This window comes from Mustela erminea, chromosome 16, assembly GCF_009829155.1.
Source record: "Mustela erminea isolate mMusErm1 chromosome 16, mMusErm1.Pri, whole genome shotgun sequence".
Taxonomy (NCBI): domain Eukaryota; kingdom Metazoa; phylum Chordata; class Mammalia; order Carnivora; family Mustelidae; genus Mustela; species Mustela erminea.
The window spans coordinates 14,087,310-14,104,230 of NC_045629.1; the positions used below are offsets into that span (position 1 = coordinate 14,087,310).

Here is a 16,921-nt window from a genome sequence, read left to right on the forward strand (position 1 = left end):
ATGTAGTACTCCATAAATACAGTCCTGAGGGCATCCCTATGGATTGCTTTGAAACTCAAAGCCACAGAAAGATATGATTTGATTCTTTTCCCATCTCACAGACAAAATGAAGGCTCAGACAGGTTATGCAAGTTGTATAAAGATCGTGAGGTAAAAGATTTGGAGGGCTGGCCCAGGAACCACCACATCATTTCATATTGCCATTGCAAAATGGATTCCAACTTTCCAATTTCTCAACGATCAGTTCAACAGACAAAATATACAGGATTCGTATTCCGTGTGGGACCCGCCATTTCCTGTGGGCGTGTCGCTGGGTATGTGTGTGGACGAATGCTGTCAACACACTGTGCCAACCAGAACGGGGATTAGGAAGACTCCTCTGATGTTTTTAATTCACCAAGTTGCTCAAGGAAAGGAAGAAAGAGGGCAAAACATTACCTATTCAATAACAAACCTTCTGGAAAGCTATCTGGTTAAAAGGCCATACTCGACCTGCAACCCCAGATGGGCACACTTGAATGGTCACGTTATGGTTAAGATGGAAGATCGTTCTGTTTTGTGAAACAGAAGAGCTAGGATTCCGGGAAAAATCTTAAGACTTGATTTTCTTGGATACTTTATAAAAACCAAACAAACGTTGCCTATGAACAACTCATGGTGGCTCTAAAAAATTAAGTCTTTCTCTTACTGTTAATATTTTAGTGGGCCTTCCCCTGGATCTTCCTAATTAGAAACTTGAGAGATTAGTGAAAAAAAATGCTATAAACTACTTGAAGTGTGTTATGGTAGAGGGCCATTATTTCTACAGCCATGGAGAGGGGAACTAAATGGCTTCTTGCCAATTTGCAATGCTGACGCGAATGCTGACGCCCATTTAGCTGGTGTGTATTGGTCTTGTCTAGTATTTTAGGCTGGCCATTTGTAGGCAATAATGCTGGGTCTCTAGGAGAACCACATGGAGACTCATTTTTTTTCCTGCAGCCTGGTTCTAGCACATCCTAGATGCCCTCTGGGAGAGTCAGTACAAAGAATTCCTGTCTGGGATCGTCCAAAGCTCAAACCACTTGGCCATGCCGTGAGGGTAAAAATTAGCTGCCACTTGCCAGTGGCATGTTTATCCACTGGCTCAAGTTCATTCAGCTTTGGATCCAGGTCATAAATGAGCTCATTTGACAGACTGCAAAGCACGGCCTGTCAGGGGCGACACAAATGGCCCAAAGTCGAGACTCTCCAGCTACTTTCTCTGCTTAATACCTTGCTATCTGGAATGAAAACCAGCATTCACAGTGATCACCTTTTAAGAACAGGACGATCTTAATTTTGTAACCACCCTCACCAAAACCCCCAAAGCCCAGAATAGATATGGATAGGCTCGGGTCATCATCTCAGGGTCCTGGGATCGAGCCCCACATTGGGCTCTCTGCTGAGTGAGGACCCTGCTTACCCCCCATTTTCTGCCTGCCTCTCTGCCTACTTGTGATTGCTCTCTCTCTGTCAAATAAATAAATAAAATCTTTTCTTTTAAGATTTTATTTATTTATTTGACAGAGAGAGAGTGAGAGACAGCATGAGAGGGGAGAAGGTCAGGGGGAGAAGCAGATACTCCATGGAGCTGGGAGCCCAACATAGGACTCGATCCCCGGACTCCAGGATCATGACCTGAGCCGAAGGCAGCCGCTTAACTGACTGAGCCATCCAGGCGCCCTGTAAAATAGGAATTTTAATAATACCTTAGGATAGTCATGAAGATTGATAAATTAATGTGCATGGTATCCTTGGAGCCACTTCGCAAGCAAGCACGCATTTTATCATTCCCGTGTTCCTACTCCTCCTCCTCACGAATCATACATAGGCAGGTATTGAGAAACGTGGGCAATATCTCTGAGTATCCAGATCAAAAATAATATTGGCTTTTTCCTGTCATGCTTCTCTGTGTCTTACAAATAATGTACAAGGAATGTGCATCACACATCAGTTTTACAGTCAGAGGGCATTTATGAATTTTAAATGATCATTTTATTTATACTGATAAAAGGCTGCCTCCTGCAAGCTCATCTTCAGATAACAATTGCTGCACTATGTTTCGCAGGGATGGACTATTTAAACAACACGGGTGCTAGCAGGACTCACACAGCCCCGGAGAAACAGTGATGTGATTATTAATACCTGAGAACAGCAAAGCACAAATTGTTACAAGTAAACTACTCTTTCGAAAGTGGAGAGGCTCTGAAAATTGCTTCCTGTTGCCTAGCACAAGGAAGCCTGATTTCTTGGTGTATGTGTTTCTCTTTCCACACTAATAGTATTTCTAGAATAACAGCATGAAATTTCCTGGTTTCCTGATATGGTCTTTCTGTCTTCAGAGTTTAGAAACTGCCTGTCTCCTCTTCAGATATCTAGCCATTTTCACTGTAAGCATTACAGAGTACTTTAATGGACCCATGTCTCTTAGGAAAAACACTGTTTTTGTAATAAAGTACTTCACCTGACCCAATCACCCTTGAGTGAAGGCTTAACTGAGGATGAGAACTTAACACAATATAAACAACAAGAAAAGGGACACAGAGAAGGGGGTTGAGCAGCGATCATGATGAGGAGAAAAGGCACTGATGCTTATGGGATCTCCAGGGCCGAGAGAATCAGAAGTGTTTATCCTCTGCAAAATGGGTAAAAAAGATGTGGTCCATATTCATGATGGAATATTACTTAGCCACCAGAAAGGATGAAACCCAACTTTTGCACTGAGATGGATAAGACTGGAGGGGATTATGCTAAGTGAAGCAAGTCAAGCAGAGAAGGTCAGTTACTATGTGGTTTCACTTACTTGTGGAACGTAAGGAACAGCATGGAGGACATTAGGAGGAGGAAGGGAAAAATGAAGGCGGGGGGAAGCAGAGGGGGAGTCGAACCATGAGAGACTATGGGCTCGGGGAAACAAACTGAGGGTTTCAGAGGGCAGGGGTTGGGGGATGGGTGAGCCTGGTGATGGGTATCAAGGAGGGCACATATTGCATGGAGCACTGGGTGTTATACACAAACAATGAATCATGGTACACTACATCAAAAACTAATGATATACCCTATGGTGACTAACATAACAAAAAAACTATTAAAAAAAAAATAAATTGGCAACCTCAAGAAAGAATCAAAATACCAAAGGAGGACACAGAGAATCTCCTAAGGTAAAAATTCAAAAAAGAAAACAAAACAAAACCACCATCCTGGCCCAACTCTTGGCAGGTGGGTGGAAAGTCCTTATTAATAATCACACAAAATCCACAACCAGCAAGTTATGGTTATCAACAGGAACTTCCTGTCACGTGAGGTCGCTTGTATTTTAGTACAGTGGAAATGGAGGGGCTGCTGGGTTAACCTTCCTGCTCAAGCGCACCCTCCACGTGAGTGGCAGGGCTTGGGCTCCTTCCGGTAGGTGAAGACAGTTCACCTAATCAGGCTTCCGGCTTGAGGGGAGGGGTTGGCAGTCCCCTCCTCTGTCAAGCGCCGTCACTGAGTGTTTGCTGGGAGTCTGGGGGAGGAGGGCACACTATGCATGTGCTTCTGGGACCCCTGTCCCATGGTTGCGCTGGCGGTGAGAGCCCTGCTTGGCTTCTTGTTTAAGCCTCCAGCATTGCCCACCTGTTCCCCTTTCTTGCCGCCACAGAGGTGCCCTCAGCCTGGGTTTCCATTGCCTCACGGCCTCTGATGACTAGGATCGGGGCCTGCCTGGCCTTCTCTCTACCTATTTCTCAATTGACTTTTGTCTAGTGATTTTTCCCAAAGTATCTATAAGCAGGACAGATTGGAAATTAAAAAAAAAAAAAAAAATGAAAGGAGGAGGAAGGGGGAGGGAAGGAGAGACGGAGGCAGAGACAACAAACAAGTCTATAAGCACGAGGCAGTACTCAAGGAACAGGCCTGGTGCTCTTGCCATCCTCACTGCCCATGGTTATTTGATCTTGTTCCCCAGCATTCTCTCCGTATTCCCGGGGTTCCCCACCGTGTCCTCACCCTTCTTCCCTTGGGTAGACACCCTGCAGACCCAAATGGAGTTCCCAAAGGCTTGATAAGATCCATTCCATCTGGGGAGGAACCACTCCCTGTTCAGCTACCTCTGATTCTTGTCCTGGTCCTGCCAGCTCTGGCCTCTGCTGCTCCGTCTCTTTGATGGTTCTCCTTTGTCTTTCCGCCTTCTATGTGTGGATGTGTTTATGGCATCTCAAGCTTCCTCCAGAACATCCTGCTAAATCTGTCCCTTGAACTTTTATGTCCAGACCTGACTTCTCTCCTGAGCTCCAGGCAGCTATATCCAGCCACCTCCTGAATGTTTCCACGACTGTGTTCCCACAGCAACTTAAATCAAATGTATACAAACACGGAACTCACTATCCATTTCCCTGAACTTGACTCACACCCCCCAAGATCTGAGTATTTGCTAAAGCATCAACAGGCTCCTACTGACCAAAATGGACAGCGCCAAGTCACCTTGAACTTCCCCGCCCTTGCAGCGCCCTTGGGATTCACTTGAGTTAGTCTTCATATCTCCCGCACCTGCTTGTTATGCTCCCTTTGTTCCCAGCATCCCGAGGCCAGCTCTTCTTGGGTGGGCTGCTGTGACGAGCTGTTAACTGTTCTTCCTGTTTTCCCCACACTTTCCCCCATGGCTTCTAGAATATCTTCCCGACAAAGCTCGGATCCCACTCGCTGGTATTCGAAGCCTTGTATGATTGCACTTCTATTCCACTCGTTTACTTTCCGACTAATTCTGCATGTGCTGCTGAAGACTGTAAACAAGGGGGTGGCTCCAATGTCCTGGAGAGCTACTTCAGCCAACCAAAGCCTAAGCCAGTCAGTGCCCTGGACTCTGAGAAGGTGAGGTGAAGCGCAGCCAGTCACAAACAGCCAACCAGCCACCCCCAAACAAGGCAGCCACTTACACTGTACCCAGTCAAATACTTGCTTTGAATCTTTGCTTCACTTCAGCATCTTCTCTATGGAAACCCTGCCTCCACCTACTGTCTGGGCACATTCCTAACCCCGTTTTGTTTGATACTATCTGATGTGAATGGGTGTACATCCAAATCAACTCTTGAAAATTTTAACGTGTTTTAACGGTTTACCTACAAGACAGTATCTACACTCTTGGTTGCAGAAATCACTCCGTCTTCTTCACATGTGCCCGTAGTTTCTGGTTTCTGTGCCTCTGCAGATCCTGTTCTTTTAGACTGCAATGCCCTTTTCTCCCAGCTTTAGATTTCCAAGCCTTCCTGTCTTTAAAAATCACTGCTGTCAAGATTCTCAAACCCCAGCAGCAAATGAGCTACTTGCCCACTGGCCCATCTGTAGCATTTTTATCTCTGCCTCTCTTATGACTCACAACATCTGAGCCTGTACTACGTCCCTGATAAGCCACGTCTGGCAGGGAAAGGCCCCCCCATCAGATTCAACTTTGAATCTTTGCCATCCCGGTCCAGGGTGGGCAGGTCTCTGCCAATAACCAAACGAATGATTCACAAACAGCCCCTCCATCTACTGAGGACCATGACAAATGCCCAAGAAGACAACAACTTGGTCTCCGAGCCTACAGCTCGTAGAAAGTAGGTGAACATATGCTAATTGATAAAGAACAATGGTAGATAAAGAATAGGATTATGGAGAATATACACCATATACATTCTATTAAGACAGTGAAAGGCATGGGGAGAAGGGCCTAACATTCACCAGGTCCCACTGCCGCTAGATGTGGGCTCCGTGCCGTGTGTGCATTATTTCATTTAATCCTACAACAATCCTGAAAAGCAGAGAGCGTCAGTGCCAATTTTATAAGGAAAGAGGCGAAGACTCGGTGGATTAAGGAACTGGGCAAGGTTATGCAGGATTAGGTGCCGGAGCTGGGCTGGAAACAGGCAGCCTGTTTCTGTTGCACCACACTGCCTCCTTTCGAGGAAAAAACCAAAGTATTTTCTTCAGGAAGGGGGACTCTTTGCATTGAGGAACCAACCACTCAAGGTGCAGAGCAAGAAGCAGGGCTCGGGATGACATAGCTAACGCTGAATGCAAGTCTGCCCGTCTAGAAAGAAAAGCGAGGAGGCTCTTCACTGAATTGAGAGTGGAGTGGGGAGGAATGATTAGGGAGGGCAGCCCTAGAATGAGGGGGTGCCTCTAGACTAGCAGAAAACACAAACATGGGCACAGGCTCGACTCCAGAGGGATGTCACCCATCCCAGCCTCCTTCAGTTACAAGGAAGAGAAATAAGCCCAGTGAACACAGATCGCTTGTGATGAACACTCAGCCCCGGAGATGGTAAGAGGGACAGTGATGGGGAGACGTACTTGGTCTCGTTGGCGCAGCGGATCTTGCAGCCTTTCTTGGGAATGACCAAGCCCAAGTGCATTCGGAGCCTGCAGTTGGTGGGCCCCGTGTGCGGCCACACGTGCGTTCCCGGGTGCATGACCGAGTATTTGATCTGCGCAGAAAACAGAACAAACCGGTCATCCGTTTATGGAGGGGTAGAGGAAGTGCTCAGTTCAAGTGACAGGATAAAATTCATGTCCATTTGAATTTGGACCTTTGTTAAGACTCAGAATTTATGTTCTTGTCTTACTGCTTTGATAAGGACTCTCATTTTCTACCAAGCGCTAACACTGAACATTTCCTGCCCTCCATTCTGACATGGACCACAAAAAATTGGGTTTCGTTAAAAAGTGAAAAAAGACGCCTTCGTTGGGCCAGTAATGACTTCGTCATAAAGGTCAGCGCTCCCTTGTTCCTAATAACGAACTGTGTCCTTCCCGTGACTGAAGACACGCTTGGTACCTGTCCTCTTCGGCATCCTGTTGTCTCGGGAAATTTATCTAGTAACGAACAGGTTTTAGGAGCTCCTTTACAGGCATTTTCATTTTTTCTTCCTAGAACAAGACATGATAAAATCATTGTTAGAAACAAATCACAGTAAAACTTTAACTCGTCCCGTTTTGACCAGACGCAATCTGTACTGTCACCCTCACTAGGAATGAGAAGGCTAAACAAACACAAGAAGACAAAGTGTCACAGACAGTGACGGGCAGAACAAGGACCAGAAATCTCCACCCAGTGTCAGACTATTTGACTAAGGCTGTCTGCTGGGCAAGGTGAGTGTTGAATATTTACTCTTCTCCCTGTGACAGGTAGGATAATGGCCCCCTCAAGGGTGTCTGTGTTGTAAGCAGGAGCCTATGAGTAGGTTATGCTATATGGCAAGAAGAAACAGAGATTGCTGATGACACTGAAATTTCTAATCAGATGACCTGAGATTAGGAGATTAAGGAGATTGTCTTGGATTAACTGGATGGGCCCCCATGTAATCAAAGAGTCTTTCAACGGGGCAGAGGGAGGCAGTGATACAGGATGAGACCCGACAGGCCATCGCTGGCTTTGAAGATGGAAAGCAACTGCAAACCAGGCAATGTGGGCAGATTCTAGAAGCCGGAGCCTCCAGACGTAATAGAGCATGGAGGGCACTCTGACTTAAGCTCAGTGAGACCACTGCTCACTCCTGACCTCCAGAACTGTACATTTAATACATTTGTGTCATTAAAAAAAAAAAGATTTTATTTATTTGGGACAGAGAGGCAGAGATAGCAACAGAGAGCGTGAGCAGGGAAGACAGGGAGAAGCAGACGCCCTACTGAGCAAAGAGCCTGGAGGTGGGCTTGATCCCAGGACCCTGGGATCTGACCTGACCTGAGGACTGGCGCTTAACTGACCCAGCCACCCAGGCACCCCAAATTTGTGTCATTTTAAAGCCTCTAAGTTTGTGGTAATTTTTTAGAGCAATCATAGCAGAGTCTGTAAGGGAAAAAAATAGCTTATATTTCTAACCTAAAAATGCCTTTTTAGGACTATATCAAAGAGTTACCTGCAACATTTTAAATTGGAATTTAATATATTTTTCATTGTACAGATCATACTTTCTATGTCAATCAAGTAGAGGATTTAAGAAAAGAGGGGAAGAGATGGTAACGAGAGATGATGAGGGATGACGTTTTCTATGACCAGCTGTGTTGGGAACCCAGATTTTGGGACACAGTCTTAAACATCCTCGACTGTGCAGATTTCCTCACCACTGACAGAATAACTGTGTCTTAGGGAAGACGTGCTCAGAAAGGTACACAGAATTATTTGCTCTTAGTAGGAGTAAAACAATGGATTTTTTTTTAAAGATAGAAAAATTTTAATTCCCTACTCAAGATTCTAACGAGGGGCTGCTACGTCTAAAGCTGAATTTAATCTTACCTAATGTTGGTTGTGTCCTAAGATAATCATACACGGAGAATAAAATGAGAGTTACAAAGTAGGCAACTTAAAAGTATTCTCCTCAGATGGACCTCAGTGTTTTAGAACACAACATTAATACGTATATTAGTTTTTCCTAAGTAAACTTTTTGCCCCTTGAGCAAAATGTTAGTTGCTGTTTTTAGGGGTTAATGGAGTACCCCTGGTGAGCTGAAAGATCAATGCCAGTCTGACCAAATAGATGCCTGCTTATGTCCTCAGAGAGTATTTTTTTTTTTTTAAAGATTTTATTTATTTATTTGACAGAGAGAGATCACAAGAAGGCAGAGAGGCAGGCAGAGAGAGAGAGAGAGGAGGAAGCAGGCTCCCTGCTGAGCAGAGAGCCCGATGCGGGACTCGATCCCAGGATCCTGAGATCATGACCCGAGCCGAAGGCAGCGGCTCAACCCACTGAGCCACCCAGACGCCCCCTCAGAAAGTATTTTTAAGCCTGCTTCCCATGCCTTCCCTTACACAGGGAAATCCACCCTGAATTCAGCTGCTCGACAGTTTCCTCCTCCGTTCCTCGCAGCTGCTTTCTACTCCATGATGTGACAAAATGGTAAATGATGCTTCAAAGCGCAGGTCTGGGAGACCAGCAATCCCGGGGTGGAGGCCTGGCTGCACCAGTTGGTAGCTGTGTGATGGGAACGTGTCTGTGCGTCTCTGCGCCTCAGATCCTCATCCAAAAAAGGATAATGAAATTAGGGCCTCGAGTAGGGGATTGTTACTGGGATCGGTGAGTACTCTCGGGAGATCTGACAATTATCTAGTAGGTGATAATGGTACTGCTTTTTCACTACAAAATAATCCTATGTTATATAATAATAAAGCATGTAATGGAGGGGTGGTGGTTTTAGGTCATGGGTACTTGGGTCACGGTTACGAACACGGACTCTGGGTTCACTTTGGCTGGAATTCCTGCTGTGCCACTAATTGTGTGACCTCCCTGTGCCTCGGTTCCTCTTCTCTAAAATACAATAGGAATCGTACCTCCGTCACCAGGTGTTGTAGGCATCAGATGAGTCCTTTTAAGTATGTCAAGTGGTTCCTGGCTCATGGTGAGCACCATGGAACTGTTGTTACATTCCATTTTTTAAAATAGTTTATTTATTTATTTGAGAGAGAGAGAGAGAGTGAGATAGAGAGCAGAGGCAGGAGAAAGGCAGAGAGAGAAGCAGACTCTCTGCTAAGCAGAGAGCCTGACCTGAAGGTAGATGCTTAACTGACTGAGCCACCCAGGTGTCTGTAAAGGTCTTGGGTTATATCTTTTTTAGTTTCAAGGCTCTGCTGGGATAACATGACAATTCTGATCAACCGACAGTGGCCACCTAGAATGCTGTTGAGAAGGATTCAGAGGTTCAGTCTGAGCTCATCCAGAAAGGCTACTGAGACTGGTCAGCACTGTCCCTTCTGGCGCTGGAAGAAAGAATGACTGCACATGTATGGCATATTGGCTAACAAAATATTTTAGTGTTCACTGTTGGTGATAATTAATAAATGAGAAAAATAGATATTCTATAACATTCACTTAGTAATCTGAAAACGCATTTGTAGGGGAAAACCATAATTTACGTTAGAGGGTTCCTTTTCCTCCAACCCCCAAAAGTTGACCATTTAAAAAGGAATAAATATTCTTCAGTCCTGATTATGCAACCAGGAGAACCACTACAATTCCCACTACCATTTGGAGAAAAATGAAACCTCTAGCCACAGCTTTAAGGCCTTTAGCTCTCCAGCAGCGTCCTTTCCTAACTAGAACAAGACAATCTCTTTAGTATTAACTAAATCAGATATTCATCGGCCTCTATATCCGAGCCTGAGCTCTTAGCATGAATAAGAAATGCCATGCTGCTTCTCTTCCTCACTCTTCCCCAACCCCTCCTGCCACAGGATTCTCTCCAGCTTTGAGCCAAGCACCTGGGAGAACATCTGCCGTCAGGGGCCCCATCCTACTTCTATACAAGCTGTGCTACCAGTTGTCTTCAAAATTCTTTAAACTATGAATTTGCTTCTGAAAGACATTACTGGATTCCTCCCAGAAGCCTGGAACCACCAACAGAAGGCCACAAAGAACCTTAATGAAACTTCCTAAAAGAGAAACTATGTGTCTTATATTCTCTTATGACAAAAAAAATTAATTTCTATTTAATTAACTGCAACTAATTAGAAAACACCAGCTTGTTTTAGCCCTCACCCAAAATGCACATACAGCTCAATCATTTTGAGTCAAAATGGAAATCAAGATAGAAATGCAGTCATTTTCTGGAAATAATACAAGTGAAAATATCACACATTACAGCTTCAGGAATATATTTTGCCACAACTAAAACATTTTTAAAAAGATGCAAAAATTTCAAGTCAAAATGTTGCCTTCACCCAAATCTTGTCTCCATTATTTATTTTCTTGCTTGCTTAATACTTTCCTCTGCCCTAAAATGCTTTGCAGATTTCAACTTTATCAGAGCACCTGCTATTCGCAGAGACTCTGGTTCTGGAAATTATTGCCAGGATGCCTGCTTTTCTGCAGCCTTGTTCTAGGAAGCGTGAGTATGTTAATGAAACTGAGGCATCAGATGAACTCCTGAATGAACGCTTGAGGCCAAGAGAACTCATACATTCTAGTGAGACTCTAATAGATAAAATCAGCATGCTGTTCACCTATTGACCTTGTAGCTCCCTGAAAAAAAAATCTTGTTGGCAAAAAAGCCGAAAAATCATGTGCTCTCTCTGCTGATGGATGTATCCTTGAAAGTATTACTGAAGTGGCTCTTCTTTTTCGAGTAAACCATTTGGAAAGCGTAAGTGAGATAAACAACTGCTTATTTGTCCTTTAATGTAAACCCACTGCTTGGTCTCCCAGTGTATTCAGTGCAGCTGAGTGTGTGCCACACGTACTGAGTGGTCTTCAAAATGGATTTATTTTTGGATAGCTATTGTTAACCCAGGATGATCAGATTTTCCAGGAAGAGAATAAGGAAAAACCTTAAAAACCTTAAAGCCCAAATTCAATGCTCCTCATTTTCAGGATAGATTGATGTATTAACTCATCGAATACACACATACTGGGACCCCGTGTATGTGCCGGAGCCTGGCTTCAGCCCAAGGAATGTTAGGTTGAATGTGTAGCACCTTCCTATTCTTTTTTTTTTTTTTTTAAAGATTTTATTTTTTTATGTGAGAGAGAGAGAGTGAGAGACAGCATGAGAGCAGAGAAGGTCAGAAGGAGAAGCAGACTCTCCATGGAGTTGGGAGCCCAATGCGGGACTCGATCCCAGGACTCCGGAACCATGACCTGAGCCGAAGGCAGTTGCCTAACCAACTGAGCCACCCAGGCGCCCCAGCACTTCCTCTTCTTGAAGAGCACAGACACTAATTTCATTGTCTGTCACTCTGGTCTTTTATCATCTCCAACCCAGGGGGATCCCATTTTGGCATGCAACGTTGTCTCCACGCCGTGGAGCAAATGAAGCTCTGGGGAGGTCCTTTCTAATATAGTAATTAGCACGTGGTGGACTTTTTGGTTAAGCCTACATAGTAGGGTCACTCTTTATAACTTATTTAATGGGAAAGACCAGGAAAATCAGAGTTTTATATATATTTATCGAAATACACATGTGAGTATACCTACATACATGCACACGTAGATTTACATGTGAACACAGGCACAGACAAATAAGTGTTCAAATGTAGTTTTAAGAAACAATGATGGATTTTGATAATATGTATTTTTTGGGGCCGTTTCATTTAAGTTGGGGAATTCCAGCTCTGGGAATTAGCTTGAGAAGACTCAAGCCTTCTTCCCATCAGATTATTGGCTGCAGAGAACATTCTAGAAGTCAGGACTCACCTTGCTGCCACAGCGTAAACTGGCTCCAGTCACCCTTCTCCCTCAGGTTTTCATCTTCAGGCAGGAAGAGGCCCTTGGCTTTATCCATCACTGCAAGGCCTTCATCACGGATTAACTTCCAGTTTCTTTCTAAGGACTAAAGAGAAGATTTCGGTTTTACTGGACTGAAAATATGCCTGCTAGTCATTAGGATGACTCTCAGCTTTTTGTTTGTTAGTTTGCTTAATAAAGTAATGAAATCCGTGCTCTCATCGAGGTTGCTTAATTTCTATTTCCTCTGGGACTTCTTGTCAAGGGTTTAAAAAAGCCCTATTATTATTTTTGAGAACTCAATGTCTTTGCAGAATGAAAATGTCAATAATTCCTCAGGGAATAATCCCTTCCAAAAATTACTTTAATATTTGCCTAAAGGTTGTTGTTGTGTTTTTGTTTTTGTTTTTAAAGATCACAAATGAACAAGAGTTTTGCTCTTGTTGACCCTGTTATATCAGTACGTTATAGAATGTTCCATGAGACCACCTGGCACGGAAAGAATACACATCAGGGACTTCATTTCATCTTTCAACAGAGGTCCTCGTGAAGATGCCACTCAACATGGTAAACTGTAATTACATTTCAAAGGCATTGGGAAAGTGTCACCAGAACATGTGATGAATTACAAAGTGAACAGTAAAGCAAAGCAAAGTAAATAAATGCCCTGATGTTGAGAATCAGCCAAACAAAAACATTCCCGACTTCTCCTTTACCAGGGTGCATTAGCTCCTGTCAGAAAGTGGGTTTGAGAGCAGCAGAGCCTTGGAGCGGCAAGGCAGAGGCTGGCAGATGTGTGGAAGGAGTCTTCTGGAGCTCTCCGTCCGGGTCAGCCTTGCCACCACACCGTGATGCCGATGAAGGTGGGAGCAGAGTGGAAAGCAGGCGGGGGCGAGCCTGTGGAGTGGCAAACTGAGAGGAACTACTCTGAGGGAAAAAGAACAAAACTGCTTTCCTACTGAATGTTCTGGGACTCATTGTATAGATAAACTGGGATTTTGAAATGTTCATAATGCCAAACACTTCTGTGTTAAACGAGAGGGGGACGGAGTAGTCAAGTAAACGGGTACATGGAGAGGGAGGCGCGGGATACCTGATTTCAAGAGGAAAGAGCTCGAGGGCAGGGCACTAGAATGAGTGAGTTACAAACAAAAAGAAAGATTTTGACACACAAAAAGTGAAAACACCAATCAGTGCTCCCTGAAAGTGGATTAAGGTGCTGTGTACAACATGGCTCTCTATCTTTTGAATTAATCCAGCAAAACTGGTTGACACATTCCTGGATAGAGCAAAGCATGAGACAAAGTGTGTTAAGGTGTTTTGTTTTGTTTGTTTGTTTTACCAGCCCATGTTTTATGAATTCGTGATTCCATGTAGGAAAGTGATAAGGAGCCAGGAGAGCTCCGAGAGACAGATGCCCTCAGAGATTTGTGTGAAAACATGGTGCCAACTTCAGCCCAGCCCAGGGAACATTTTTTACATTATTAGTTTTATCAAGATATTCTAGGGCTAGACATAGATTTTTAAGATTAGATACTGATTTTCTACTTCTTCTTTCCCTCTTCATTTCTTTGAGTCTACTGGTTTATTTCCTTTTTAAACGTCAGCTTCCTTGAGGCATAACTGACAAAATTGTAAAGCATGCATCATGGTGATTTGATATGCGTATGCATTGTGAAAGGATTTCCCCCATCTGGTTCATTAACACATCCGTCACCTCAAAATTTATCTTTCATTTTTTCATTTTTAAATTTTTCTGTTCAGAACATTTCAGTTCTACTCTCACAGCATATTTTAATTATACAATACACCGTTATCAACTATAGTCACCACGTTAAACTTTCAATTCTCAGACTTTATTCTTTCTATGGATGAAAGTTTGTACCTTTTACCAACCTCTCCCTATTTCTTTTACTCAGACACCCTACCCTAGCCCTGGCAACCACTCTTCTACTCTTTGTTTCTAGGAGTTGCCTTTTTTTTTTTTTTTTAAATTCAGATTCCACGAGTAAGTGATACCATACAGCATTTGTCTTTCTGTGTCTGGCTTATCTCACTTAGCACAATGCCCTCAAGGTCCACCATGTCGTTGCAAATGGCAGGATTTCCTTCTTTCTCAGCTGAATATTTGTGTGTGTGTGTGTGTGTGTGTGTGTGTGTGTATTTATGTGTATATATATACCACATCTTCTTTATCCATCCATCCACTGATGGACACTTTGGTTGTTTCTATGTCTTTTTGTGGATAATTGTACAATGAACATGAGAATGCAGATATCTCTTCAATATCTCATTTTCATTGTCTTTGGATATCTACCCAGAAGTGGGATTGCTGGGTCATGTGGTGGTTCTATTTTTAATTTTTTGAGGAAACTCCATCATGTTTTCCACAGTGGCTACAACAATGTATGGGTTTGACACTGCTATTTCTGTGAGACCCACATATTGATTCGTGTCAAAAGCCACAGTTGCTGCTACCATCACACTGATTTATGCTAGTGCTGGCCATCAGTAATTTCAATGTTACTTCATCCCAAGTAGGTGATTTATACAGAGCAAGTCAAAGACAGATTCCAATAAAAAGATACTCAAAAACCTTCACTTCGGCAGGCCCCGAGTGACAAAATATAATGGCTTTTTTCAAGAATCCTAAGATTATGAAAAAGAAAAAAAAAAAGCAACCCATATATTCACATCTTTTCAAATGTACCTAAATCGCCAACACTCGTTGTGGCTATTGTAATTTGTTCGAGTTGATAGATAAATCTGTTAGATTCTTGTTAAGTTGTCACACAGATGAGGGGAGAATTACCTTTCTAACACATGAAATTACTTTTCAAATGAGGTTACTGGAGCCTTACACAGCAGGCTCTTCCCTTCATCCCTCCTGGTATTCTAGAAGTTTCTTGCTTTTCTTTTGACAGCTGATGTTAGGAGCATCTTTGCAAGAGCTGATCTTTTCTTAGGAAAACAGGGCAGAAAGCCCAAAGGAAAATGTTATAGCGATTGCATCACTAAATAAATAAAATTTGTCTTAGGAGCAATTTTTACCAGAGTAACGAGTACACTTTGGATTTGTTTTTGTTTTGTTTTGTTTGTTTGTTTTCAACTTTGGAAAGATTCACCACGGTCTCTTTTATGGACATCAGGAGAAATCTAGGGTGGGATCTGGGAATTTTATTTTTAAGCATAAACCAAGGAACCATACTGTATAAAATTCACATGATTAGAGGGGATTAAACACCAAACCTAATTACACAGGATGTACGTGTGTGTTTGAGAGACACAGAGAGAGAGGGAGGGAGAAAGGAGAGAGGGAGAGTAGGAAGGGCTGCGGGGAGAAAGGGAATGGATATGCATCTTTTCTACAGTGATATCACTCACATGTCTGGGATGGCCAAAAAATTCCAATTTTTAGTAAATTTCAGCAGGAGCTTGAAGGCTCACAAGAGAGGCCATGCTTACATTTTGAAAGGTCTCATCTAAAATAGTACTACTTTGACCCTAAATACACCCATTTTATAAAACTGAAAAAAGAAACTGATAGGGCTGGTATTTGAGTTGACTGCTGGGAAGACAACAGCTTCTAATTGACATTTCTCCTTGTGGAAGCATTCATCTGAGAGCACAGAGACTTGACTGTTTTTACGGTGCCACATGGCTTTGTAAACTCACCCCAAGCACTTGTTTTTTGTTGAACCTCAGCTGTATCTAGCACTCTAGTCATCTCTAAGTGGAGTTCCCAGCTTCTAGCTTCATTAATCCCACAACACACCATAGTTCACTTTACTCCAGACCCCCCAACCAGTTGACAAGGTCCTCACTTCCCAGAAACTCTCCTCATTCACTTGGATGATATGCTTTTCTCTTCAACATCAAATTAGATTGTCTATTTTTAAAGTCTTCTCCGAAAACTTATTTCTTGCAGAAAGTCTTAAGGGGAGCAAACTATAGCTAAACTGATTCTTACAGTTAAACAGTTAAATTTCCCTTTCTATTTTTACTCAATTAAAAGTATATATTTTTAAAAGTTAACTAATACTGCAGGTCTTATAATAAAAGCAGTATAGTCTCTTACTCAATTCTTCTCCCATCCTGAGTCCAACCCCAGCGGGTTGCTTTAAACACCTCTTCTGCATTTACCTGCTTCTATCTAAATACTATGTTTTGGGGTGCCTGGATGGCTCCGATGGTTAAGCGTCTGCCTTCAGCTCAGGTCATGATCTCCAGGTCCTGGGATTGAGCTCCATATCAGGCTCAGTGGGGAGCCTGTTTCTCCTCCTCCCTCTGCTTCTTCCCCCTGCTATGCTCTCTCTGTCTCTCTCTCTCACAAGTGAATAAATAACATCTTTAAAAAAATAAATACTATGTTTATATACCACTATTTCTTGATTTATCCCATTCTAGACATTATCACTCATCTTTCTCTTAGAGAAGGTAACATGTTAACAATTTGTTGTCTTCTTTTCCCTCTTCTCAATCTTGCTACAGTTAAATTCACAAATCTTTCATCTATCTGATCAAATTCACATTCGGGTTTTATATGACAATGAGTTATCATTCACACTCGAGTCGTCTTGTGATGAGGACCCTTCATGCTACATATCTGCCCCCTTTCCTTTGGCTTCATTTTCAAATGCACTTACCACTATTTGTTCTTTACAGCACCAGAAGGGTGATACAAAATCTCTTGATAATATTCCACCCCTTGCCAAAAACATCAGATAAGC

The 16,921-nt window shown here is 43.1% G+C and overlaps 1 protein-coding gene across 1 annotated transcript in view; it reads right to left on the reverse strand.

Annotated features, from left to right (window-relative positions):
* Positions 1-16,921, reverse strand: part of ASPH (aspartate beta-hydroxylase) — a 215,430-nt gene that overhangs the window by 7,137 nt on the left and 191,372 nt on the right. The window contains exons 21-23 of the mRNA XM_032316775.1: positions 12,162-12,297; positions 6,815-6,906; positions 6,331-6,464 (exon numbers count right to left, since the gene is read on the reverse strand). Of these exons, the coding sequence (XP_032172666.1) occupies positions 6,331-6,464; positions 6,815-6,906; positions 12,162-12,297 (362 nt within the window). The remainder of the gene's footprint in view (positions 1-6,330; positions 6,465-6,814; positions 6,907-12,161; positions 12,298-16,921) is intronic.